Source organism: Urocitellus parryii, chromosome 5 (genome assembly GCF_045843805.1).
Source record: "Urocitellus parryii isolate mUroPar1 chromosome 5, mUroPar1.hap1, whole genome shotgun sequence".
NCBI lineage: Eukaryota > Metazoa > Chordata > Mammalia > Rodentia > Sciuridae > Urocitellus > Urocitellus parryii.
This window is the reverse complement of record NC_135535.1, coordinates 198,138,238-198,165,736: the sequence shown is the minus strand read 5'-3', so window position 1 is coordinate 198,165,736 and position 27,499 is coordinate 198,138,238. Positions and strand designations below refer to the sequence as shown.

The 27,499-nt window shown below is 37.3% G+C and overlaps 1 protein-coding gene across 2 annotated transcripts; it reads right to left on the bottom strand.

The window, feature by feature from the left end:
• LOC113182983 (pancreatic triacylglycerol lipase-like) lies at positions 1-26,857 on the bottom strand. 2 transcript variants are annotated; one of them, XM_077798772.1, is made up of 12 exons: positions 26,806-26,857; positions 25,357-25,511; positions 20,905-21,027; positions 18,778-18,912; positions 9,352-9,463; positions 7,953-8,072; positions 7,729-7,848; positions 7,133-7,251; positions 5,810-5,939; positions 4,659-4,767; positions 2,544-2,708; positions 1-64 (listed from the first exon to the last, which is right to left on the bottom strand). In XM_077798772.1, the coding sequence occupies exons 1-12, from the start codon at positions 26,855-26,857 to the stop codon at positions 1-3; spliced, it is 1,404 nt and encodes a 467-aa protein (XP_077654898.1). The 2 variants fall into 2 exon arrangements, with proteins under 2 accessions (XP_077654898.1, XP_077654899.1); XM_077798773.1 differs by having other exon boundaries at positions 20,905-21,017; positions 25,344-25,511; positions 26,806-26,851.
• Between the last annotated feature and the right edge of the window lie 642 nt (positions 26,858-27,499).

Sequence of the window (27,499 nt, the reverse complement as noted above, 5' to 3'; positions counted from 1 at the left end):
CTAACATGGGGTGAGGGTGAGCAGAACATCCTCCCTCACAGTGTCGGAACTGCAGAAGTTGAACCTGTGGAGAGAAAACAACAATAAGTCAGGTCTCCCTGGCACCAGCTGGAGTGCTGAGCATGAGGACAGCCACTGCTCTCCCCCTGCGTCTGGGTGGGGGGCACACCCTGTGCCCGAGGGTAGACATGGAGGGAAGACTTTTCTTGAAGGTCTGAATTCTCCTTTCTGATTTTGTTATGCCGTTGTGCAAGCAGCAGAGAAAGGAGCTGTCAGGGAATATTCCAAAGAACAGGAAGAGCTCCTTTGTCCTGTCAAGCAGCTGCTGAACAGGTGGCACTTAACAACCAAGGCAACTAAGCAAGAGCAGAGCCAACAGTACAAGAAATCAGCCCTGCCTGAAACTCTGAAGGTCCTCGAGCTGGCTAGCCGTTCTTATTTTAATTCAACAATTGAACTGAAATGATCCATTTTTCTCATTAGACTAAACAATGCTTAAGATGTTTGGAGCTAATTTTCTCTAATAAAATAGATTAGCATGTGCAAAGTAAAAAGGGTTCAGAAAAATTTTTTCTCTTTATTGTAATTTCCCTCCCTGTGGTGTGATGGCTAGTCTTGTGTTTGGGGGTATTAAGTAAAATAAGAAGAACTTAAAACCAAGCACAGTAATATATCAACAGTCAGTTTGATAACTCAAAGAGCTACCTAGTGGCTAATGGTGGTGTTTCCTTCATTTTTTGATTCATTGGTTTATAGTTTTCACAAGTTTGATAATTATGGAGCCTTTATCACTTAAAGTGTATTTTTTCCTGTCCCTTCTCCTTTGTGGTCCTCAAAGATAAATACATTAGTGTCATTGAAATTTCCCACAGGTCACTGATGTTCTCTGCATATATTTTCTTTCCGTGTTTGGTTTTTGATGCTTTCTCTTATATTTTCAACTTTACTAATATTTACTTCTTCAATGTCTAACTCTTGTTAATTGTCTTCAGAGTATTTTTCCAGTGAAATATTATTTGTCATCCCTAGAAGTTCAATTTGGATCTTTTTCTATATATGCGATGTTTCTTTCCCTTGATTTTTTGAATAAAATGGAATAGATGTTTACTAACTGCTTTACTTTTGCCTGCTGAGTCTAACATTCTAACTGTGTCAATGCTGGCTTGGTGCCAATTCATTGATCACTTTCCTCATTATAGGTATCTTGTTCTGCTTCTTTAACTGGAATCTTTGAGTTAATTTCATACAGTGTGAATTTTATCTTGCTAGTGCTGGATAATTATGTATCTCTATAAATCTTTTGTTCTGGGATGCAGTTATCTGGAAACAGTTTGATCATGTCAAGTGCTGCTGAATCTAGACTAACCATTTTCCATAGGAAAGAAGACTGCCCGCCATGTTCTACCCATGACTCTTGCATTATAACTTTTTGCAGGCTGGATGGGAACAAGCACTATTAACCCTGAAGGTCACTGGCTCTGTTCTCTCTAATCCTTTCAAATGACTATTTCCCTGGCCATGGCAACTTTGCCAATACACATGAGCTGACCAGTACAGTACTGAATACTCAAGGATTTTTCTCTCTCAAGTTCTCTACTGTCTGGTAGGCTGTGCCGTAATGTCCGGTTGCCTGAGATTCACTGATTCTTACCACTGTCTTTTTGACTTAGAGGGTCCACTGGACTTTGCCTGTACTACTCCTGCCTATTTCACATCCTGGAAATTCCAGACAGGGGCAGTTTTAACCCATTTTAAGGTTTCATCTTTGTTGTTTATTTGTTTTTTCTATCAGGCATCGCTCCCTCTTATTGATTAAAATTCAGTATCTCAACTGTTGTTATATCTTTTGCCTGAATTCTTGGTTGCTTCATCTGTGAAGGTGAACGTGGGGTCTTTACTCCACCTTTGCCAGAAGCAGAAGTCCCTTCATTGGGTTTTTATGAGGACAGATGGCCTGACGACAGAAGCACCAGAGTTTGGCTGAAACTCACATCCTCTTGAGCTTAAATTGGTACTACTGTGACCATCATCAGTTCACCCTTCCTGGGAGTTCCCTTGGTAAACACCCTCTGTCTCACACACAGTCCAGTCATGGTCAGGGTGAAGGACTCATCCCCTGGATGTCCGTCTTCACCTAGAGGACCAGTGATATGGAGCACATACCTCTGTTCCCTGATAAGTTTAATGAGTTCCTAACAATTTAAATGACAGTTTGCTGAACCTATGAAGTTTGGGGGAGACACACAAATACAGCAAAAGGTTCATTTGCCCAACATATTTTTTTTTCACCATAGGAAAGCCAGATTCTCACTCTAATACTTAATTTGTATCATATAACAACTCTGACTACAAATCTATCAAAGTTGATTTTCCTTAAGTACTGTACTTTCTCCTTAAGACACAGAAGGTATTAGAAAGCAGGTGTGGCTGGAGTACAGGTGAACCACTGTAGGAAGTTAAACTTAAAGGAGAATTTTAGTGGGGATAGAATTGTGAACAATAATACTCAATCCTTCTCAGCCCTTTGGATTTTTATTACTTACACTCTTCCATCGTTTCTTTCCACTCTGATGCTAGATGCTCCTACTTTGGGTAGTGTTGGGTTGATCACATTGTTATACCAAATAAATTTAACCTTCTGCACATCTCCAACATCCACATCGGAATCAAACTCACTAGTATGAGTCTTTCCTGGTTGGAGGCTGCCCCTGGGGAGTTAAGAAAAGAACAAAAATATACTGAAACACACCAAAACATACACATAAAAACATACATGTAAATACATAAATACACATATATATTTCTAGAGCCAGTGTACAATGCAAGCCAAGATGATTAATAGAATACTTATCATCCTAATGCATTAAATAAATCTACACATACACATTAACCCAGTGGTACATTTTGACTCGTATTACTTTTAGGTTTATTATTAAAACTGCATACATAATACAGTTATCTCATACTAGACAAAGGCACCAAAAACACATGTTGGAGAAATGATAGCCTTTTCAACAAATGGTACTGGGAAAACTGGAAATTTATATGCAGAAGATGAAATTAAGCCCTTATCTCTCACCATGCACAAAACTCAACTCAAAGTAGATCAAGGATGTAGGAATTAGAACAGAGACCCTGTGCCTAATAGAAGAAAAAGTAATCCTTAATCTTCATCATGTCAGATTAGGCCCCAACTTCCTTAACAAGACTCCTACAGTTCAAGAATTAAAATCAAGAATCAATAAATGGGATGGATTCAAACTACAAAGCTTCTTCTCAGCAAAAGAAATAATCAATGAGATGAAGAGAGAGCCTACATTTTGGGAGCAAATTTTTACCACAAGCACATCAGATAGAGCACTAATCTCCAGGATATATAAAGAACTAAAAAAACTTAACACCAAAAAAACAAATAACCCAGTCAATAAATGGACTAAGGAACTGAACAGACATTTCTCAGAAGAAGATATATAATAAATCAACAAATACATGAAAAAATGTTCAACATCTCTAGTAATTAGAGAAATGCAAATCAAACTACTCTTAAGATTTCCTCTCACTCCAGTCAGAATGGAATACAAGAATACAATCAACAATAAGTGTTGGTGAGGATGTGGGGAGAAAGACACATTCTTACATTGCTAGTGGGACTGCAAATTGGTGCAGCCAATATGGAAAGCAATGTGGAGATTCCTTGGAAAACTGGGAATGGAACCACCCTTTGACCCAGCTATCCCACTCCTCAACCTATGCCCAAGGACTTAAAATCAGCATAGTGTAGTGATGCATCCACAACAATGTTTATAGCAGCACAATTTACAATACTAATGTGACAGATGCCCTTCAATAGATAAATGTATAAAGAAACTGTGGTATGTATACACAATGGACTATTACTGAGCATTAAAAGAGAATAAAATCATGGCATTTTCAGGTAAATGGATGGAGCTGGAGAATATCATGCTAAGTGAAGTAAGCCAATTCCAAAAATCCAAAGGCTGAATGTTTTCACTGATAAGTGGATGCTGATTCATAACTGGGTGGCGGTTGGGGGGGCATGGGAGGAATGGAGAAATTATGGATAGGGCAAAGGGGAGGGAGGGGATGGGAAGGGGCATGGGGGTAGGAAAGATGGTGGAATGAGACAGACATTATTACCTTAGGTACATGTATGAAGACATGAAGAGTATGACTCTACTTCATGTACAAATAGAGAAATGAAAAATTGTTCTCCATTTGTGTACTATGAATTGAAATGCATTCTGCTGTCATATATAACTAATTAGAACAAATAAATAAATAATTTTTTTAAAAACTACAAACATGTTTTAGTTACTGTCTTCTCACAATTATGGTGAAATCATTATATTACCATTCTCACATTTTTGCAGGGAGAATAATTATTTACTGTTGACAATTCAGATATCTGACATCAAAGCAAACATTAATGATTTTCTCAGGAAATAGAGAAAAAATTTAGAAACATAATTCTGAAATGTATTAAGGTACCAATGTGAAAGAATATATTTCTTTTTATTATATGTGACAGCACTCTACTCCCACAGAGTAAAGAATTAACAAACTCTTCTGTCAATAGCATACATTATACAGACACAGTATTTCAACACTTAAGAAGCTTAAAGTGATATTTTACTCACTTGTAAACTTCGTACTGCTTAGAGTTTCCTCCACTTCCATACAAGGAAACTAAGACATGTCCTGTAACTTTCTTTCCAGAAAGTGTGACAGCTACCTGGTACCGCCAACCTTGATGGGAGAGAAATTTGGCAAAATGTCAACTTATAGAGAAGACTCAGTTAAAATAGGTTAATAAGGACCCCACTACCACAGAATTTGGAGTAATTTATATATGGCATTGGTAATTTTATGTAATAGTTATACACATTCCTTTATGTAAGTGCTCAGAGGACAGGTATTGAGGAGTGGGGCAGGGGAGTAGTGGCCAAAACCAACAAGGTTAAATTCTTTTAAGCCAAAGAACCAAGTAGTATATTTTACTTTCAACTTATTAACATAATAACTTGCTCTTAAATATTCTAAGAACTTAAAGTTAAAAGATCATGGAAAAATAACAGAATGTAACATTTTCATTAATTTTATTTTCATCCATCACCAAATTTTAGAGTATTGTCATGCTTTTGTCTAAACACTCTATATCTATTTTTAAAATTCTATATTTCAGTTTTTCATTGACCTTGGAAATGAACCAATTTAGGCAGCCAAAAGATTGCCTTGGTATGATCAACAGTAAACTAAAAGGTTTTGCTCTTTAGTGCTAATATGGGAGATGGGAAAACATTTGTCTTGATTTTACAATATTCCTAACTCCACTCATTTCAATTTAAGTATTTTTCTTCCTCTTTACCCAGAAAGAAACCCAGGAGTCTGACCTCAAGTATCATTATTCCTGCACCCTCCACTTCCCATCCCCCCATGACGTTCTCGATCCTAAATATCTCTTGAATCTGTCAAACTGTCAATTTTTCTCTGGAATTACTTTTTTGTCTGTACAAAACCTCATAATTCTGCTGAATGAATTTTTGACTGAATTCAAAGTGATTGGAACATAGGAAGCCTTCTGAATTCAGCCAGAATCAACTGTGAAGAAATTCAATCTTGTCCCATTGAAGTCCCACACTGTGTTCTGCTACCCAAATGAGCCATCATTACCTGGAGCACAGCACTGTGCATTTTCCCACACTGTGTAGAACATCAATTTCACACGTTACCAACGGAAATGATAAAATACATATACTTAGGATTTAAGGTAAATAAAATGGAAACTTACGTGCAAAATTACTGGCATCCCCAGTGTTCAGATAAAATTTCCGGCCCACTCCACTTGTTTTCCCAGCAAATCTATCAGCAAAGTGACCCATCTGTGGACATCCTCCACTTGGACAGGGGAAGCACTTGTTCTAGTAAAAACAAATGATGAATGAAAATGCTTTTTCTTTTAATAGTGCACTATCTTTCCAGGATTAGCTAGCTGCCCACTGCCTCTCGGAGAGAATTTTAGGAAGGGAGTCCAAAGGCAGAGAGATCTACAAGACTGAGAACTTATTTTTACTAAAGTGCTGAGTATTACCTAAAAGGATTGTTGATAGTCTCGAAAATGACTTTGTTTTAACTGAATGAGTCCTAAAGGTTTTTGGTTTGCTTCTTTGTTTTCTTTATTATCCATATTTGGGCATTGAGAGGGACAGAAATAAGAAGTTAAAACAAAGAAAGAAGACAGGGAGTTCCTTGTCAAACTGTGTCCATATTATTATTAACAAAACATGTGATCCCTTTCTCATCATATGCTTCCCATTTCAGAATGACAATTATTATGTTTTTTAGCTCTGGGTTAAGTAATTAGCATACATTAGAGTGTTAACTCCTCCTACCAAATATGTTGAGTCTATCATTATTATTTACATTTATAGATGAAGAAACTGCTTTAAAGAAGTGAAGTATTTTGTGTAGAATCATTCAGTTATTACTGGTGAAACCTGGGTTTTGGTCCTCTCTTAATTGCTAGGTTTGTCTCCTTGGTAATGAGGATGCCACTTGAAATTTTCTTTATTGAATGGCATATGTTAGAAATACTATTTTGGAAAAAAATTGTAGTGAGAAGAAAATCCAAGTTTATGAAAAAAATGCACAATAGATATGTCATTTTCAAGAACACACATGAGAATCCAAGTTAGAGATCAAGAGAATCCCAAACATGTTGAAAACTCAAAGAAATAATGAATATTATGAGAATGCACAGAAATAGTCATATGCTAATAACTATAATTTAAAAGGTCAGCATTTAAGCAAAATTTCCACATAAGGAGAATGTATAGTTCAACAGTTTCCTATAAACACAACTCAGTTGTCCATAGCCTAGATTTTTGTTGTTGCTATAGTTGTTTAGGATTACTTTCATAACAAATTGGAGCATATTTCAGATACATAGGGAAGTGATAGGCAACAGGGTTACTGTGATTAAAATAAATTTCTATGATTAAAGGAATTAAGGATTAGAGTATAAACATTCATTGAATGCTGTCATGTACGGTGAACTATGTCAGTCATGAGAAGGACAGTCACAAATTTCTTTAATAGAAATGTGAGTACTTACTGCATTGAAATCACTGTAAGAGGCACAAGAAAATCCAGCAAAGCCAGTAGGGTTGACAATACTATCAGCATAGTACTTGTAGCTTCTTAAGTGATTACAGGCCACAAAGTCACGACTTCCTGTGAAATCAGACATGATTACACATCAGTGACAGATTTTATTTTTCCACGTAAATGTCCTGAGTAGAACATAATTGTTGAATAGGTTTCTCTAATTAGTGTGAACTCATGGAGGTCATCACACAAAATCATTTATGAAGTGTATTTATGATTTGTAAAGCATTCGGAAATTAAATACTGTTTAAGGTTATAATAGTTAGTGCCCCATTGTTAAATGAAATGGAAAAATTGCTTGAGAAGAAAAAGATTGGTCCTCTCAGTAATGTATTCCCTGAATTAGATCCTTACAAATTTGACTGCAAATGTACTTTCTTTCCCACAGTCTCCTCATGCCCATGTGTCCAAATGTGAGCCTGTACCTTGGGGATGCAGTTCAAAACCCTTTGTCATATAAAATGTACGACCCGTACAATTCCAAAGCAAGACAAAATGTAAACTTTCCCCAATGAAAACCCCCCTGTACACTTAATGGTTTACCTTCCCAGATCCCATCTATATCAACAATCTGAGAGATAACATTCTTCTGACATCCGGGCATTTCTTTTCCTCCATTTGGAAAGAAATCGAGGTGACCCACGGTTTGGCTCATTCCTAATCCTGAAGAATTTTAAAATTAGGGAATATTTAGTTTACTGTATAGAAACTATAAAATGCTCTAATGTGTAGACTTAAAACCTTCTAGAAGAACAAGTGGCACTCACCCAAGTTGGGAACCATGGGAGCAGAATCTGTGTGAATTACATCTACAAATTGGGCATCACTGGGGTCCAATCGAACTACTTCAGGTGTATCCTGAAAATAAGGTTCTGCTGGATCCAGCCCTAAAGCAAATAAAATATGTTATTAATTATGACATTATTCATGTGTGTTATTCACTTTTCTTCACTAGTTACAGACCATGAGTCATGCATGGAAAGAGATAAATAAATTCTTTGTTTTTATTTTGTTTGTTTTTCCCTACATTTTTATTGGTGCATTATAGTTGTACATAATGATGGAATTTGCTGTTACATATTCATACATGCATATAATACAACAGTATAATAAACAAGTTCTTTCTTGCCTTAGTATTTTTAGAAGGGAATCTTGCTTCTAGTTTGCTATTTATGTTAAAGAGAATTTCCCCAAACTATAGACATTGCCACTACTTATGGGTGCTTAGTCCCTGGGAGAATCTTGGTCACTAGCACAGTTACCATAAAAGAGGCAGACCTGGGAGACACGGAACTAAAAGCTGTTCAGGCTGAGTCTCCACTAGATTGTTTCTCCCATAGGGCAAGGGTCATTTTTGTGGTCATGGGACCCATAATCTGCCATGGCACAGTGCCTGGCTGAGTAGGTTGTGGTAAGCATTTACAAATGATGGGAAAGACTATTCTGGAAGATCCTCTTTTCAGAAAATTAACAGATAGAAATTCCAAACACCCTCATCAACCCAAATGTAACCAACTTATCCACAGTATTAAAAAGAGAATCAGCAGGTCAACACAGAAGTTGGGAGATTAAGAGGAAAGTGGCCTTTCCTCAGGGAATTTCAGAATAATCATATCCTGGTTGTTTTAGGACTTGGGTATCCAACATGAGACCCACTGGCTAGGTGCAGCCAGTCTGGAGTTTGCAAAATAGTATTTGAAATATGTTAGCAGCACCAGAACTGGAAGCTCAGGACAGCTTGACCCCGTGTTCCAGTTCCCCCAGCTCTGTAGTTGATGAGATTTGGGTTTATTAACCATTGCTATTTAAATGGAATATAATTAATTTTATACATTTGAATTCTGTGGCTCTTATTTCCATATTGTTTAATATTTTATGGTATCTATATAATTCAAGAGACTTGTCTTGGGTAAACACAGGTGAATAAGGTTTCTAGATGTTCTCAATACTCATTTTAGGCATATGAAATGTAATTACATTTTAAAAAGGGTACTATAGACCAAGAGTTGATAACAAATTGCAAGGCCTAATTTCTGATCATGTGGGCCAATTCAGAAAGTATGACAAGGTAAAAAGCAAGCTGCACCAGATTTCCCTCCTGTATTTCCTTTTAAATCCCAATAGACTACATAATCTCATTTAGAAGCTTTTGCTTTTATGACCAACCTGTGATTCGTGCAATTGCTCCATTGGTCCTCTTTCCAGCCTCCCCAGCAGCGTGGGAACCCAGACTATGGCCAATAACGTGGACATTGGAAAGGGAGTATCCAAACTGAGACTGTTGGAAAGTGGAGGAAACCAGACTATGTCATCCCAAAATATGTCTCTTTGACATAAAGATTTTTAAGCTAAAGGCATCTGAGAATCAACAGTTGCAGAAAGGACTACACAAACTGTCTTGTCTTACCTGTAGCAAGTCATAAAAGTCCCTATAAAAAGATGCTTTTCCTGTACCAACACAAGATGACCCTTGTCACCAGTAAGTGAGAATTGGTGCTACAATAGAAGTGTGTAAATAAACTTATGAAAATAAACCATAATCTCTACTAGTTTGGCACTGCTTTACCTACCTCTTAGTGACTCCTCTGGATCTTACTATCCCTAGCCCATACTCTCTTATGTGTCATTTTTTTTCTCAAAATTTATCTTTTTCTGCGTGTCTAAGGTATAAAGAGTTTCTGTTTTGCCCATTTCTTTCAGTCTTCACTCTCTTGTCTCACCAAGGATATGTAAAAGTTAACAAACATTGTATTATTGTATTCTTTTCTCCTGTTAACCATTCTTTTGTTAATTTTGCTCCTAGGCCTAGACAAAATTCAAAAATTCCAAATGATAGCTAAGAAGGGTAGAGATGATCGACAACTTCTATAATTTTTGGTGAGCCAGCCAGGAGGTTCTTCACTCATTCCAGCGTCTATAGATGGGATCCTGGGGGGTTAGCAAAAGGTATCAGAAAAAGATAAGAATTCTTACTGAGTCAGCTCTCCCTGACATCTGTAGGTAGTGCCTGGCCAAGAAAGGATACTAAATTTTTATTTGTTCCTTGCTTTCAAAATTCAGATTGGCAGAAGAACACATGTGAGAACACACTATTTTATAGAGGTTGTTTTTGTGGAGGGAGGGAGGACGTAGAATAAGAATCTTATTGATTTTAGTTGCTTTTTTAATAAGCTGGCTATATTTAAAAAGAAATACGTACACCTGTAGGAAAATCAAATTAAAAATGGAAACAAAGGAGTACAATGGACAGCCTTAGGGATTCCCTTAGCAAGATTAAAAAGGAGAAATCAGTTTAAAGCAAAGTTAAAGAATTTTAAATCCACCATAAATTCCTTTCCTCCATGAATTCTTTTAGCTTAGGAGAGAAATTTTTCTAAGAAATTGATTGCTTTAAATTTATATTGGTATGGCTATTGATTTGTTAATGATTACTTTCCTCCTATGGACAGCCTGTTTTTCTTACTTTGATTTGCCTTTCTGTATATAGGGGAAACACAAGTAAGACAGCCTTAGTTTGGAATATGGCCAAAAAGAAATGTGAGTTGCATCCCATTTGCAGCTAAGTATACTAATTGTGTTTACATTTTCTAGTCCTTTTGCTTGTCTTTTGGTAATCCCTGTATCTTAGAAGGACTGCATCTTTTTGTTCTTCTTCTAGAGATCCTAATTATAGCCACAAAGTACTTATTAGTTTTCACCTTGAGTCACTTGTGAAATATACCATTGATTTAAGATTTTGATTTATATTCAGAGTGTGATAGGAATTTTTTAAAAGTTTAAACTTTCTCTCCTGAGCCAAAATATACTCAGAAAGAAAGATGCTGTCTTACTAAAACATTCTAAAGATAAACAACTTCTAAATTTGGAACAAGAAATCTTTTGCTTTCTACCTTAGTTGGAAATTTGCTATGGATAGAAGGGAACAGACTGAAGATAATGCAATTAGGTGAATAAACAATCCCTGATGTCCTTCAGACTGTAACACAAATTTTTGAGGAATTAAAAACAATTGACCTTATCTTGTAAATTAATAAGTCTTCAAAAAAGTAGGAATGTATCTCTAGAAAAAGTGATTCTAGTTTTACCATTGCTCAAACCTCATCTGTTCATCTCAGGATGCTTGCTGATATTGTGAAAAGTCAGGACTTTGGAAATGGGGCTGTCCTGCATTAAAAGAGGGCAAAATTTAAATAGTAGTTCCCTTGGACTTCTAATAGGCAAATATAGAGAAGAAAGGGATATTTTCAAAAGAGCTCCATAGTCTGAAGTCTATTGAAAGTTGATATTCTGGCTGTAATTTTCTTTATTAAATCCTGCTTCTCTCATGGAAACTTTTCAGGGGACTGAAACTCCTCTTCTCCAGTTGCTGCTAACTCTATGTTCTGCCTCCTCTACTTGCTTCTTTTCCTGTTGGCCTGAATTTTGACTATTTGAATAACAGGCAAATGAAAGATCTTGTATTTTCATTAATATTAGTAAAAGCCTTAGCCATGTCAGCAGGTAAGCTTAACTTGTCCCATTTTCAAAAAGAAAAAAAAATTAACATAAAGGAAAGAAAAAATTAAAAACATCGTTTGGATCCAACATTCCTTTTCACAAAACAGTGAGGTTTATATTATTATACCTGTCGCATGGCTAAAAATGTTAAATGAAAGTTATGATGTCTTCATTTTGCCTGTAGATTTATGTTTATGCATGTTTATGATTGTTTACATGATATTAAATCCTCCAAAGAAATTATATTCAAATTGGTTTACAGATAAATGAATGCTCATAAATTAAATATAGCTAAAACTGCCAGATATAGGAATTTACCCAAATATTTTTTCAAGCTCATGTGACTTTAGTAATCTTGGATAAATAAAGCTAGTTTAATATTGTTTGAAAACAGAGTGACTTCTGAGGTGTTAGCAAAGTACCCATGTATTTAATTTCAGGGCTCTCAATTTTGTGATACTCGCTGGATATGTCCTTGTGATAAAAATGGTTGATGAAAAATAGCTTGAGGGTATAACTCACTTTATCTAATGCCTCACTTAATTTACAGGAGCTAATTATTGAATAAAATTAAATTAAATTAAATATCAGTAGGATAAAAGTTTAAAAATGATCTTTTAAACAATATATTGAGTGACCATACCCTTAAAGTTTTGTTAGTTAAATTAAATATGGATATTCATTAAATATTTAGATTATTTTTGACAAAGATGAAATATTAAAACATTAGTTACTGATTATGTGGTTTAATTTTATCTACTTTTGGCTTATTATTACAAAGAAATTAAAGATATTTGGTTCTGTTAAGCTTAAAAATTGCACTTGGAGGAAGCACAATATCTAGAAATTATAAGATAGTGGCAGTCTACAGCAGTTGTTTCATAACTGCTAGGCATTAAAATTCTATCTACTAATAAAAGCTACAAAAAGGAAATATCTGTATGCAAAGCTTACATGTAAAAGAAGATGTGTGTTCCTTATAGGAATATTATAGATAGAACTGAATGACTAAAAAATTGAGAAAAGAGGGAGAGAGAATCTTGTGTGGCCAGACTGACTAAACTTGAGTGAATTTATCCTAAAGATTTTTGAAACAAGCCTTAATATCAAAAATACATCAATACAAAACTAAGAATTTAACCAAAACTTTCTTGTGGTAGTAATATGAGATAATAGTAAAAAAAATTTCTTAAACTCATCTGAGGGACGAAGAAGAGAAAGATTCTATATTTTATCAAAATAATTTCCTGTGCTTTGTATTTTCATTAGTAGATCTTTGATTACTTGAGAAAACTGAAAAAAGGTAAAGTTTTTTTTTTCTATAATAATGTACCTTCTTGTATTTGCCTTCTAAGTATTTTGTTATCATTTTGGTTAAATGAATGGCTATTGTTTCATAATGACTTGTGATCCTGTTTTTTTTTTCAAGTATTATCAGACTTTTGAAAGTTTTTGCAAACTTCTCCAAATAAAATTCTAAATCAAGTCTTTTTGACCTGAAACTAACTTTGGGATGTTCCAGAGTCCTCTGCAATATCCAAAGAGAGATAGTAAGTAAGCCAACTAGGTTTATTTGACATTAAATTACCTGAGAAACATTGGCATATAAGAAATGATGTTTACCCTTCTTTGAGTTAGATATGTATGGATATATATATATATATACATATACATATATATATTATATATGTGTGTATAAAAATATATATATATAAATATATATATATATATATATGGGTCTGGGGTTGTGGCTCAGTGGTAGAGCTATTTCCAAGCACCTATGAGGCACTGAGTTCAATCCTCAGCACCACATAAAAATAAATAAATAAAATAAAGGTATCATGTCCATCTACAACTAAAAATATTTTTAAAAATATGTATGGATATATTATTGATATGTGCCCCAGAAGCTGTATGAAATGCCTAGAATCTGATATGTTTTGCTGTAATGTTATCAATCACAATGTTGTTATTAAGTTAAAATGTCACATATCACAACACTTAGAAATAACCAGATTTACATGCGAATTATTACTATGAACTATCACCAGATTTTTAAACCATGGATCATTTTAAGTATTTGGCTGTCCACAGACAGTTACTTTTTAGAATGGTTCTTCTCTAAAGGCATTTGCAATCAGCTACAATCTCAAATTTATTTTCTTCAAAAAAATTCATGAAAGATTCTGAAAATTACTCTTGACAAAGAACACAGCTTAAAGAACCATTAGGATGGGTAAAAATTCCAAAAACTCTAATGAAGAAATTAATAGGTTCATGAAACCAGTAGGCTAATTCAACACTAAGCAGAACAACAATTAATCACGTGGGACTAAACTTATGAAGGATTATGATTTTTCAATGATTTTTTTTTTGTTTAAAACATTACTGATTATTTTTATATTTTGTTTTTCAAATTGATAAAAGAGAATAAAACCTCAAAAAGAGAAAAAATATTTTAAGCTATCTAAAGCTTACAGTAATTTGGTAAGATATACTTAAATGAACAATTGAAAGATTTACTTTTGCTCCCTACCTGATCTCTCCATGATTCAGAGGCTATTCATGTATTTTTGTATTCTCATGGCAACATGGTTCTTGGCACAAGTCCACTAAGAATCTCTTCACTGTAGTGGGGCACACTTGGAAACTCTAGTTACATTACCAAGGCTTTGACTGGAATGTCATATTTTCTAATATGACCAGACAGCTTTAAGTGACTGAGGTTGACTTTATGGAGCTAGTAAAAAAAAACCCTGGAAATACTGCACTGGTTCCTTACACAGTTCCTTTACAGTGTTTCTAGCTGAGTGATGAGTAAAAACCACCTCTTCCTAGCCAGCCCAGGCACTTCTAGCTATTTGGGGGAACTTGAGAAGAAAAGAATCCATCCGTCACAGTATGTGGCTGAGTCCTTGGATTGGCTTTGTAGATTCAAGAGACTTTTAAGTGCCTGATCTGAGATTTTTTATCAGATTTTAAGTGTCAACAGATCAAACTTAACAGAGTCAATCACTATTCTTGTTGCACTTAAGTAAATAATCAGACCAAGTTCAACGAGACTAAACTTATTTTGCAAACAAATCATTGTAATTATCTTTGGTAAACATGATAAATATGATTATATGGAGAAAATAAAACCCTATAGTACATATGTTATTAGATTCTAGCTCATTGTTCTGTTTTGTTTTTAAGATTTTATTATTTGCCTGCAAATTGGACTAAATCCTGATTGTTTTAGTTTCCTCCAGCATCTGGCTACAAATCTCCAAACTAACATTTCCAATTTTCTCCTGCCTTTCAGACTTGGAATCACTAAGATCAAAATAAAACAAAACAAAAAAAAATGTTTTTTTTTTTTTTGTTTGTCTTCCTGAAGAAGAAACTGGTTGACATTCAAACTTTAAACAAATAAAAAAATTGTCATATTGCTACTATCTGCCTTGTTCTATCGAAGACAATTCAAGCTCAATATCTAAAAACATCCTCATCTGGCTTTCCTCCAAGCTCAGAAACCAGTTGATAGACTACTCTAATCATTAGCCTTTATTTTTGTTCTGTTTTTGTAGAAATGCCTCTTATTCATGACCTTGTATGCTTGTACCACATGGAGATCTAATGTTAAAAAGATCCTACCTTCAACCCCACCTCCTAAAAATGAAACACAAGTCTTTCATATTTAATCAAACTGGTCTGTTTTTTAGGACTAAGAGACTGATTCAGTTAGATATGGGATGATGTACTCAAATTTGGTCTTTTCTGCTTATTCCAAACTATAAACAATAACAACAACTTTGCTGATCTTTGATACAAGAACCTCTCATCCAAATCTCTGAAGAGCTGCCAAGTTGGCTCTTACTATGGGAAACCTTCTGAAAATGAAGCCTCAAATGGGGGACTAGGAAAAACCAGAATGGTACCCCAGAACAAGCCTCCTGGGCATAAATATTTTTGAGCTGAAGGTACTAGAGGAGCAGTTGCAGGAAGGGCTATCTGAACTGCTTCGTCTTACCTTTAGGAAACCATAAAAGTTTCTGGAAGAGAGATGCCTTCCCTGTACCCACATAAGAAGTTCTCTTGTCACAGTGTCTGGGAATTGATGCTGCAATGGATGGGTACAAACACACTTACAGAAACAACCTGTCCTCCACTGGTTTGGGCTCCTTCGTGTACCTCATACTGACTCCGCTGGAATTCACCAGCCCTCACCCACACACCTTTGTCTTGTCATTTCTTTCAAAAACATTGTCACTCTCTGTCCAAAACATATAAATATTTCTGCTTTGTCCATTTCCCTGGGTTGTCACCATTTTGTGAATGTCCAGAGATACATATTAAAAATTAACAAAAATTGTTTGCTTTTCTCCTGTTAATCTTTTTTCATGTTAACTTGGTTCCTAGACCCAACCTAAGATCCCAAATAAGAGCAAAGATGGGCAGAGCTGGTCCTCAGTCTCAAAAAAGAAAGAAAGAAAAAGAAAAAGAAAAAATGTATGAATGTTCTGAAGTATTGCAGAATTTGAGGTAGGTACCAAAGGAGCAAACTCCAAAGTCTGGAAGGTTTTTGTTTTGTTTTGTTTTGGTTTTGATACCAGGAATTGAACTCAGGAGCACTCGACCACTGAGCCACACCTAGCCCTATTTTGTATTTTATTTAGAGACAGGGTCTCATTGAGTTGCTTAGTGCCTCGCTGTTGCTGAGGCTGGCTTTGAACTCATGATCCTACTGTCTCAGCCTCTGGAGCCGCTGGGATTATAGGCATGCACCACTGTGCCCGGCTCAAAGTCCGGGGTTTTAATAAGAAGTAATGCTCCTTCAGAGTAAAAGATTTTATGGATTTTGCCCACAACTATATGAAATATAAAATATGATTTTAAACTTTTAAGCTAATGGGAAAAGGCCTCTATTCATTCTATTGCTATGTAGACAGAACCTTGAAAGGAATGGATTGTTACCCAGAGGCGATGAAGCAAGGATTTAAAACAGAAAATCATGAAAGCAGCTACTTAAATATATTCACATTTAACATTTTATATGCTTTAGGCTACCTAATCAGGTTAGGTTGTTACCATATTATACCTCTCTTTTAAAAAACAAGCAAACTAGTTTAATATTAAAGGTAACATTATCATGTATATTTAGTAATGACCAATAAAACTAAAACAAATACTGGTAGAATTCATTAGAAATAATCTGCATAATTGCTTAAATAAGTTTGCTAAAAATAAAAAAAACCCTAGTTTATGGACCTAAAAAGGTTTGTTGATAGACCCAAATCTAGATTTCTTTGCATTTTTCATCAACGGGAAGGCCATATTTCAGCAATAAATGTCTGTCAATTATCATATTTGATTTAGATTGGAATGAGAAAGGGCTTTTTGGACATGTCCCCAGAAGCACAGGAATCAAAAGCAGAAATGTCCAAATGGGATTGCATCAAACTACAATAGCAGAATGAAGAGACAGCCTAAGTAGTAGGAGAAAATGTTTGCAAAGCATATATCTGACAAAGGTTCACTATCCAGAAGGACTCAAGCAACTCAACAGACAAAAAAAAAAAAAAAAAAGGAAAAAAATCGGATTTAAAAATGGGCAATGGACCTAAAATAGACATTTCTCAAAAGAAGACACACAAATGGTCAAGAGGAATATTTTTTGAAAAATGCTCAATATCATTAATCATCAGGGTGATGCAAATCAAAGCAACAATGGGATTCCAGTAAGAATGGACAGTACCAGGAAAACAAGAGATAACAAGTGCCTGCAAGGATGTGGAGAAAAGGGTGCCCCTGCATGCTGTGGGTGGAAAGGTAAATTAGAACAGCCATCATGGAAAACAGCAAAGAGGCTTCACATGATCCAGTAACCCCATCCCTCAGCACATACGCAAAGGAGATGACATTGAAATTGGTATAATTAAGAGACATCTGCACTACCTGTTCATTCCAGCACTATTCACAATAGCCAAAAAATGAAAGCAACCCTAGTGTCCATCAACTGATGAATGGATTAAGAGACAATCACAATGGAATATTATCTAGTAATAAAATGATGAGATCCTGTCATTTGCAGTAACATGGATGAAACTGGAGATCATTGTATTAAATGAAATAAACCAGGCACAGAAAAACCAGTATCACATGACTTCACTCAGATGTGAAATATAGAGAAGTTGGTCTCAGAAGTTGAAAGGAGAATGGTGATTACCAAAGGATAGAGTAATGGTGGAGAGAGAGGGAAATGCTGATCAACAGGCTCTAAGCAATGGAAAGGTATAAGACATTCTGGTGCTGTTGCACAGTAGAGTGAATATACATAATAGTGTGCTCATAAATTTAAAAAAGCTAGAAGAAATGATTTTGAACCATAAAAGAATGAAATACTTGATGAGATATATGTTTGCTCTGGTTTGAACACAACATAATGTATACATATATCAAAACATCACATGATGATCTGTAGATACTGTACAATTTTTTTTTAACGTATCACTTAAAAAATAAATTTAAAGTATGGAACCATCCTAGGTGTCCTTCAGTAGATGACTGGATAAAGAAATGTGGTATATATATTTAATGAAATATTACTCAGCTTTAAAGAAGAATGAAATTATGGTATTTGCTAGTAAATGGATGGAGTTGGAGAATATTATGCTAAGTGAAATAAGCCAATCCCCCCAAACCAAAGACCAAATATGTTTTTCTAATATGCAGATACTAATTCATAATAAGAGGAGGAGTCACTAGGGAAGAAGAGAGTTACCTTAGATTAGGTAGAGAGAGTACAGGAAGGAGAGGGGATGGTATTGGGGATAGGAAGGACAGTAGAAGGAAACAGACATTATATATATATATATGACCAAGGTGATTCTACAACATGTACAATCAGAAAAATGAGAAATTTTACCCCATCTATGTAGGATATATCAAAGTGCATAAAGGCATTCTACTGTCATGTATAACTAATTAAAACAAAACAAAAAATTTTTAAAAACAAATTTAAACAAGAAAATTAGAATATCAACAACTTTCTTTTGGAAGAAGAACGCAGAAAGCAATAGGTATGAGTGTTTTCAATAACCTGGATGCAGTTACCTGAAGGGTATTGATGAAGTAGGCCACTTCTGCCCCCACAACCCGGATGTTCTGGGTGGCCTGGGTGTATCCGGTCCGGGAGCCTCCTTTCCAGTCCACACAGATGCAGTTCACACTTTCTACTTGGATCATGTTCTGATGCAAGAGGTACAAGAAACAGGCACATAATTCAAGACCATTATTAATTGCTTATTAACACATTTGAGCACAGGACAAATCCTCTCCCTGATCTGTACATTTTTTATCATGTCACTTTAACCTTAAAGTTAAGAGCAAAAGGCCAAGTCTGTAATGGATAAATAATCCCTCCTAAAGTTTAAAATTGACTCCAACCTAGAAGTGTGGCCATCTCAGGAACTGGGTTCTTGGGATTTCTACTATAACAGATGTATAGGTTGACAACTGATTCAGACAATAGTATCAGACAAGGCAGATTGGGTGGTCTCATTAGAACATCTTGAATGCCATAATATTACATTGTCCCTTGCCCCAGAGGACATTGTCTGTCTCTCACTGCTGCATGCTCAGGGTCTAGAACAGTTCCTGGCACAGAGCAGGTGCTCAATTAGTAAACAGTGAATGAGTGGGAGTCAGCCAGGACCCCCCTACCCCTTAAATACATAAATACATTGAAGGTAAGGGAGTAGGCTTTTTCATAATGAAAATGCTAATCAGAGTTTTGGATGAGACGATTTCTTTGCACATCACTGAAGTTACCTCCCCTAAAACATAGCCTGCCAGGTATCTACTGGAGAATCCGATAGAGCACAATTATGGTTTCATGAAAAGTAGTTCTGGTAGAAATCGTTTGAGTGTTTGTACATAATCCCAACTTCCCCTCCAAAAGAATTTAAGAATAGGGGCTGGTAGCTCAGTGGTAGAGCACCTGCCTTGCATGTGTGAAGCACTGAGTTCGATCCTCAGCACCACAATAAATAAATAAATATATTGTATCTATCTACAACTAAAAAAAACTATTAAAAAAGAATTTAAGAATAATGAAGCAATTTTTGAAATCATCCCCCAACTCTTGTGTTGCAGAAGGAAAAAAAAAATCTAAAGAAGGAAACTGGTTTACTAATGCCATGGTAAAGTAGGATAGAGTCAGGGCTGGAATCCAGGGCCTTTACCATCAATTTTAATCCACTAATTTTTTTATCATAATGCAGCGTTATTGCCAAATACAAAGCAAATGAAAGAAAACAATAATTTGCTCTTGGAATCTTAGAAAAAACATAATGCAATATCTTAAATTATATTCCCTGCAGTTAAGAATCACATATTTTGTCCTATACTATTTAAAGTGTTTTAGGAAGTAGGCTGTGGTTTTACAGATTATTTCTAAGTGAATGGACTCCAGTGTGCTCATCTAGACAGATTAGCTAAATGCTCTGAGTGAACTCTGTTCTGCCTTCGGCTGGGGTCAGAGACAGGTGGGAAATCAAATGGGCTTAGGAAGGCCTTTGTGTCTTCTTGACACTTTGGAGGAAATGACGACAGCTTTGTGTCATTGCTGCAATAGATACTTGGTAAAGAAAAAGAATAAATATGCAAATAAATGCATCAATGTTTCTCAGACACTAGCCATTAATAGGAAAGCTTTTTCTATTTGTCTTTAAAATCTTCATTATCTGGTAACACAGCCAAAGGCAAAGTAAAGAAAACAGGATCACTTCTGCTGAAATAACAGAAGCCAAAAATGAAAACTCACTGTGCTTTTCCTAAGTACTGCTACCAGAGATAAGAGGAACCAGTGAAAATGGAAGGGAAAGTGTTAGTTTGGGTAAAAACGAGTTCTTTAGCTCTTCATGTGAAGGTTAAAAGCCAATGAGCACACAGCAGGGATGCATCTGCTAGGCAGCTATGTAGCTTGAATTCTGAAGCCACCCTGGAATTGCTATTAAATAATCACTTCCTGGAGCCACCAAATGCCTGCCCACCTCACTGCCCTGACTGTCCCAGGTGCCTCCACCCCACCTTCTCCTGCACCTCCCCTGGGAACTCAGGGTCTGCAAGAGTCACAGGATCCTCCAGGGTGGTGGGGACCAGCATTTGTCCTCCATGGATGGGGCCAGTGCCTTACTTGCCCCTGAGACAAGGTTCCTGTACAAGTTCACCAGGCCTCACCTTGCACATGTTGGCCAGCCAGTTTTCATCTCCCTTGTCTGTGAATCCATGAATGATGAAGCGGGTTTTTCTATTTGTTTTGAAATTGGAACTTCTGATGCTTGATGAATCTGCAGTGATTTGCTGTTTGGGGAAGAAAAGTGTTTCAGGTCAAGTTTCTTATAGCCTCCTCTAGGACCATTCAGATGAGGGATCCTTGTGAGTATAGGTTATCCAATGCAGCCACACTATTCACAGTCATCTCCAAGTTGTTACTGTAAAGGCATCATAAATTTTTTTGGTTGTTTAATTGGGATAAAATGTCTGCTATAATGTCAGTGATAAGGTTTATCTCCACATGATGGAGGGTCTTTTCTATGTGCATGAGTGTCAATGTGTGTGTGTGTGTGTGTGTGTGCGCTTTTGTATGAATATACATGTGTACACACATATATATGTGATATATATAATCTTCCTATTTGTATATATATCGTGTATATATGTGCATTATATATATATAATATACTTGGAAATTTCATAGATATATGCAATAATAGGATATTATATGTATGTGTAATATGAGATTTTTAATCATATATAATGATTTGTATATATGGTATATATGTAAGATATATATGATATTTATGTATATGTGTGCACATATATATGCATATATATTATATTTACATATAATATATATGTATTTTTTGTCCATTGTTTTTGTCCGTTTCTTGCTGCTATGATAATTTGATAAAAAAGAAATTTATTTGTCTCATGGTTATATAGACCAGAATTTTCCAGGAGCACGACATGGGACTTGGTATTGTCTTCCCTTGTTGGAATTTGAATTGGCAAGTGAACACATAAGACAGAGAGTCAGACTGCTTTACCTGGAATCTACTACAAGATAACTATATTAATCCATTTTTGCAGATAAAGCTTTCATGGTCTAATCACTTCTTAATGGTCCCTCTTCTTGATGGCAAATAAGTTTTGACATGAGTTTTGGTGGGACCATTCAAACCATAGTATCCTCCATTACTTAGAATATGTGTTAAGGTGTCCTAGAAGTAATACAAAGCCATGATGAAGTTAATGGGCCATTTATAAAATTAAATAAAATAACACTTATGCTTATCTTCCCAAAAATCAACAGAGATGCAAATTCCACTATCTGATTAATTCTCCTTAGGAGGCTTGAATATTTAGTATCTGTTATGGTTTGGATATCCCCTTCAAAATGTTGATATTTAATTGCCATTGTGATGATGGTAACAAGTGGGACTTTTAAGAGATGTCATGAGGGTTCTACCCTTAGGAATAGATTAATGCCATTATTGTGGAAATGGTTATTGTGGGAGTAGGCTCCTCATAAAAGGGGAAGTTCAGCCTGCACCATTCTGTCTCTCTTTAAACATGTAGTCTAGCCATGTGATACCTTCTTCTATCTCATGATGCAACAATAATAACTTCTCAAGATGTAAATCCAAGGGAGGGGATCTGGGGTAATTAATGATGGTGGGATGAGATGATCATTGTTATCCAAAGTACAGGTATGAAGATATGAATTGGTGTGAATATACTATGTATACAACCAGAGATATGAAAAGTTGTGCTCTATATATGTAATAAGAATTGTAATGCATTCTGCTGTCATATAGAAGTAAAAAAAAATGTAGATCCTTGATCTGGGAATTCCTTCTATTTTGTAATTACTTACCCATTCTGTGGTATCCTGTTACAGTACTAGGAATTGGACTAAAACAGGAAATTGGCCCCAGGAGTAGGGCTGTTGCTATAAAAATTCCTGAAAATGTGTAGGATGGTTTGGAAGTTAGTAATGGGTAGAGGCTGAAATAATTGGAAGAACAGGCTAGAAAAATCTTGTTCTAGATTAATGGAGCATAAGAATGGTACAGGTGAAAGGTCTTCAGAAGAGAACAGCCACAGGGGAAGTCAGAATCTTAGCTATTATGTGGTCATGACCAGACTATTGAGAGAAATATGGACAGTAAAGCGCATTCTGATCAAGTCTCAGGTAGAAATGAGGGTCATGCATTAGAAACTGGTGTAAAGGCCATCCTTATTATATAGCTGCAAAAAAATTTGTCTGAATTGTATCCATATCCTAAGACTTTATGGAACACAGAACTTAAGAGCAGTAAATGGCATATTTGGCAGATGAAATATCTAAGAAGGAAAACCATCAGGCTGCTACATGACTGCTGTTAACTGCTATATAGGATGAAGAACAAGATGAAATAAATGACTTAGAGATGAAATTCAGAGTTAAAAAGGAAGTTGAACAGACAGATTTAGAAAATTTGCATCCTGGGTACCAGAGAGTGAAAAGGGGTAATTAAGAAGAGCAAAACAAGTATGTAATCAAGTGACCTTTTGGTTTTTTTTTCCTAAGAAGACTATGGATAGAAGAAAGCCAGGTGGGATTCTTTGGGACAATGGGAAATGATCCCCAAGGCATTTCTCAGAACTTTGAAGCTGTTTCTACCACCGTAATTCGTAATTCGATAGGGGCAAAACGGTTTAGGGTGGGTCAGGGGTGCCCTCCATGGGCTGGCTGCCCAGTGCTGCCTCAGTCTCTGTCCCCGCATTCTACCCCATGCTCCTCAGCTTTCCCAGCTATGGTTCAAGCAGGCCTAGGTGCGGTCCAAGCCACCTCTATGGAGGGCACACGCAATAAAATGATGGTGGTGTCCATGTGGTATTGAGTCTTCAGACTTATAGAACACAAGGTCTGTGAGAGATGTGCCTCCACCTAGCATTGGGTGGCCTGGGGGCCCATGCAAAGATGATGACACTGGGGTGGAACCACCACAGAGAAACCCCACGAGGCAATGCCCAGTGGAGCTGTGGGAGTGGGGAAGTCCCAGAGACCTCAGCACTGCAGAGCTCCCAGAATGCATCACCAGCTTGTAAGGATAGTAGTCCGAAGACTCCAGCCTCTGAGAGCTACCAGGCGAACCGAGCTCTGGAAAGTCATGGGGTGGAAGTCCAGGGCTTTGGAGGCCCAACTCATATACCTGTGTCCAGGAGGAGGCACTCAGAGTGAAAGACTAGAGTTTCAAGACAATGTTATTATCACTATAGGGTTTGGGACTTATCTGGGGGCCTTTCGCTCCTTTTTCTTGCATATTTTTCTGACTTGGAATGGGGATGTCTCTCTTAGGCCTGTCTTACAATGTATTTTGGTAATAGATAAGTTTGGATTTCACAGGCTCATAGCTTAAGGGATGAATCTTGCCTTGAGTCTTACCCGTATCTATTTAGTCTGAGCTTTGGAGGTTTGAGTTGAATCAGGAACAAGCTAAGACATATAGGACTACTGGGATGGAATGAATGTATTTTGCATGGGAGAAGAACATGAACTTGGGAGGAACCAGGGCAGAGCAGTATGGTTTGAATGTCCCTTCTAAAATGTATGTTGAAATTTAATTCTGCTTGTGATTATACTGAGAGGTGGATAGGACAGGAGGACTGCGCTGTCATGAAGGCATTACTGTGGTTGTGGCAAGAGTGGGAAACTGCAGGAGCGCCCTTCGCAAAAAAGCACAACTGCATCCCACACTCGTCCTCCGTTCTCTCTTCCCACTCTCTCACCAGGTGATGCCTTTTGCTACCTTATGATGCACCAAGAAAGCCTTCTCCAGTCTCCACGCTCCACCTGACTTCCCTGCCTCTAATACTGAAGTAGACCAGAGACCCCCACCAAAAGACCCTTACCATAATTAAGCAGAAACCCCCACCATATTTGTAACATATAAGTTCCTCTTCTTGTCAGAAAGCTTTTTACACAGAATATCAGGAAACAAAAACAAAAACAAAAACTCCTGCAGAGGGCATTGTGTTTCGTAAATGCCAGGTTTGGAGAGAAAACAAACAAACTTGTAAAATCTCTCTCTAGTCTAAAAGAAAGAAAGAAAGAAAAAAAGAAAGAAAGAAAGAAAGAAAGAAAGAAAGAAAGAAAGAAAGAAAGAAGAGAAAGAAAGAAAGAAAGAAAGAAAGAGAAAGAAAGAAAGAAAGAAAGAGAGAAAAGAGAGAAAGAAAGAAAGAGAAAGAAAGAAAGAAAGAAAGAAAGAAAGAAAGAAAGAAAGAAAGAAAGAAAGAAAGAAAGAAAGAAAGAAAATGGAACAAAAAGCACTTGTAATGTAAATCTTTAAGCCCCTCCTCCCATTGGGTATAAAGTTCAAAGAATTTCCATATTCTTGGTCCAGAGAATGTTTTAGGCAATAGCCCTCTGGACCTTGCAGTCAACAAACCTGCTTTCTGACGGTTCCTTGGATACCCAGCTTCTTCTATCCTACATCAGTACTGGGAATCAAATAAATACTGATTTTGTAATACAGTTTACCCAACCTGTTAACCTGTTCTGTCACAGAAGCATGAAATAGATGAAGAGATAGCCTCATAACATTAAAAAATGGAAGAGAGTGCTGCAAATAAGAGGATTCTTACTTGATAGCTCTTTGGATTCTCGTTTGTGTAGAGGAGGAAGCGGGTGTTGACAGTTTTCGGAGCCCAGGGCAACATTTTCAGGGGTCTTATCAAGGTCCCCCCCCATGGAGAATCATCACTGAAGCAGCCGAGCCTGTCATAGCAGACTTCTTTTCCTGAAATCACCCAGAAGGGTTTCAAGGATATTAGTTTAACCAGAATGCTCTTTAATGGCGTCGCAGGCAAAATATGTGTCAAATTGCATTTCATGGCAGATCGCCTTCCTCACTCTCCCAAGCACCTCCCCTCCCACTCATACTCTCACAAAGCAGCTTCAAGATGCCTCTGTGGTGGAGAGGCTGTTGCTCCTCCCTGTACCCCAGGGGACCCCCTCACTGCCCTGTGTCTCTGCTCAGTCCCAGGCAGGGACTCACTTTAGCTTCTCCACCCAGATGTCATCCTTAGCCACTGGTGCCCAGGAATGGAGCGGCCTGTGTCCTAACTGTGGTGGGGGTGGGCATGTGTTGAGGCTCCTGGCTCCCAGGGCAGCCCTGTGGCTTTGCACTTTGGGTGGAGAGGTCAAGTTTCATGCAAGGGCCAGAACTCCACATCTCCACCTTGACTTTGCATGTAGGTTTCTGACCTAAATTTGAGCCCCATTGTGGATTCCTGTGATGAAGAAGGTAGGCAGAAACAATCAAACATGTGGGATTTGACACACTGTGGGCTGGCATGCTCCTGCATAGAGGGACAACTCCAGGAGGGCTCTGGGGAGAAGGCCACATAATAGCACTAGTAAGAGTAGTAGCTGTCTCAGGGCTGCATCCCTCTACATCTTTTATGTGCCAGCTCCTGGCCACCATGAACCACTTCTCTTACCTAAGAGTTTCTCAGCCCAGGAGATGGGTGATGTCATTTCCCCACTTCACAGACAAGGCTGTGAAGCATGGAGGGGCCTGGGATTTTGCTCAGGGTCATGGAGTTGTAGGTGACTCAACTAAGGTTCAAACCCTTCCCTTGACTCCATGCTAGGGCTGCTAGACTCAGAAATTAAATTTACAAGTCAAGGGGCTGGGGTTGTGGCTCAGCAGTAGAGCACTTGCCTAGCATGTGTGACGCCCTAGGTTCGATTCTCGGCACCACATACAAATAAGTTAAAAAAATTCATCAGCAACTAATAAAAATATTGAAAAAAATTACAAGTCAACTTTGAGCTTCAGTTAAACAGGGAATTTTTTTGTCTAAATATGTCACCTATTTGCTCTTTGAATTATTTCCTGCTTATCTCAAATTCAGCATTAACTGGGCATTGTAGATTTTACCTGGCAATCCTGCTTAGATCTTGAGCTCTCAATCCTACACCTCTCTGTTTTCCTCCTGACCCCCCTCGTGGCTTGAATCCAGCCCCAAGGCCTTCTGGAGCAGACTAAGCAGTGAGACTCTCAAGTCCAGCTCAGTGCCTTTTCTTACCTGCTACTGCTCCCAGCAGCAGTGCCAGCGACCAGACCAGCAGCATCTGCATGAAGACAAAAACAAGGTTGAGTGTGGCCTAGCGAGGCTTGGAAAGTCGGCTTACCCCACATCACTGAGGTCTTTGGAGAAAACAGGTGAAGTCTAATAAGTCAGCCTGGGAAGCTGGTGCCCCACTCACCATGGCAGATCCGTCAGGTTCCACGGACAGCTGGACAACACCGAAAGGCCCTTTTATAGGCAGCCTTATCTTTTCGAGCCATGGCATGGAAAAGTGGCATGAAAAGAGAGAAGGCTCCAAGGTCATATTTCTAATTTTAATCGCAGATAAGCCTGTATTGACAGGGGAGGTGGTTTCCACAGTGCTCATGGGAAGACGAGGAAGTGGCAGGTAGGAAAGTTCTCTTCGGATGTGGCGAGGCGGTGCTCAGAATCACTGTCCTGTCATTTTGGGGAAGGATCTGAGTGCTCCTTATCTTGGTTTGTGCTTCTCTGTGCAGACAGGGGAGGGCTGGGATGAGAGTGAAGGCTGACTCTTTGCAGGGACTGGACAGTAGCCTCCTGGAAAGCCAACCCTGAGACTCCCCAGCTCCTGCAGCTTTCCTGTCCCCTCACCTTCCTCTCAAACAGCTTAATAAGAGAGTCCTACAAGAGAGTCTCCCTTCTAGAAAGGCACTTGGTGACCCATGTTAAT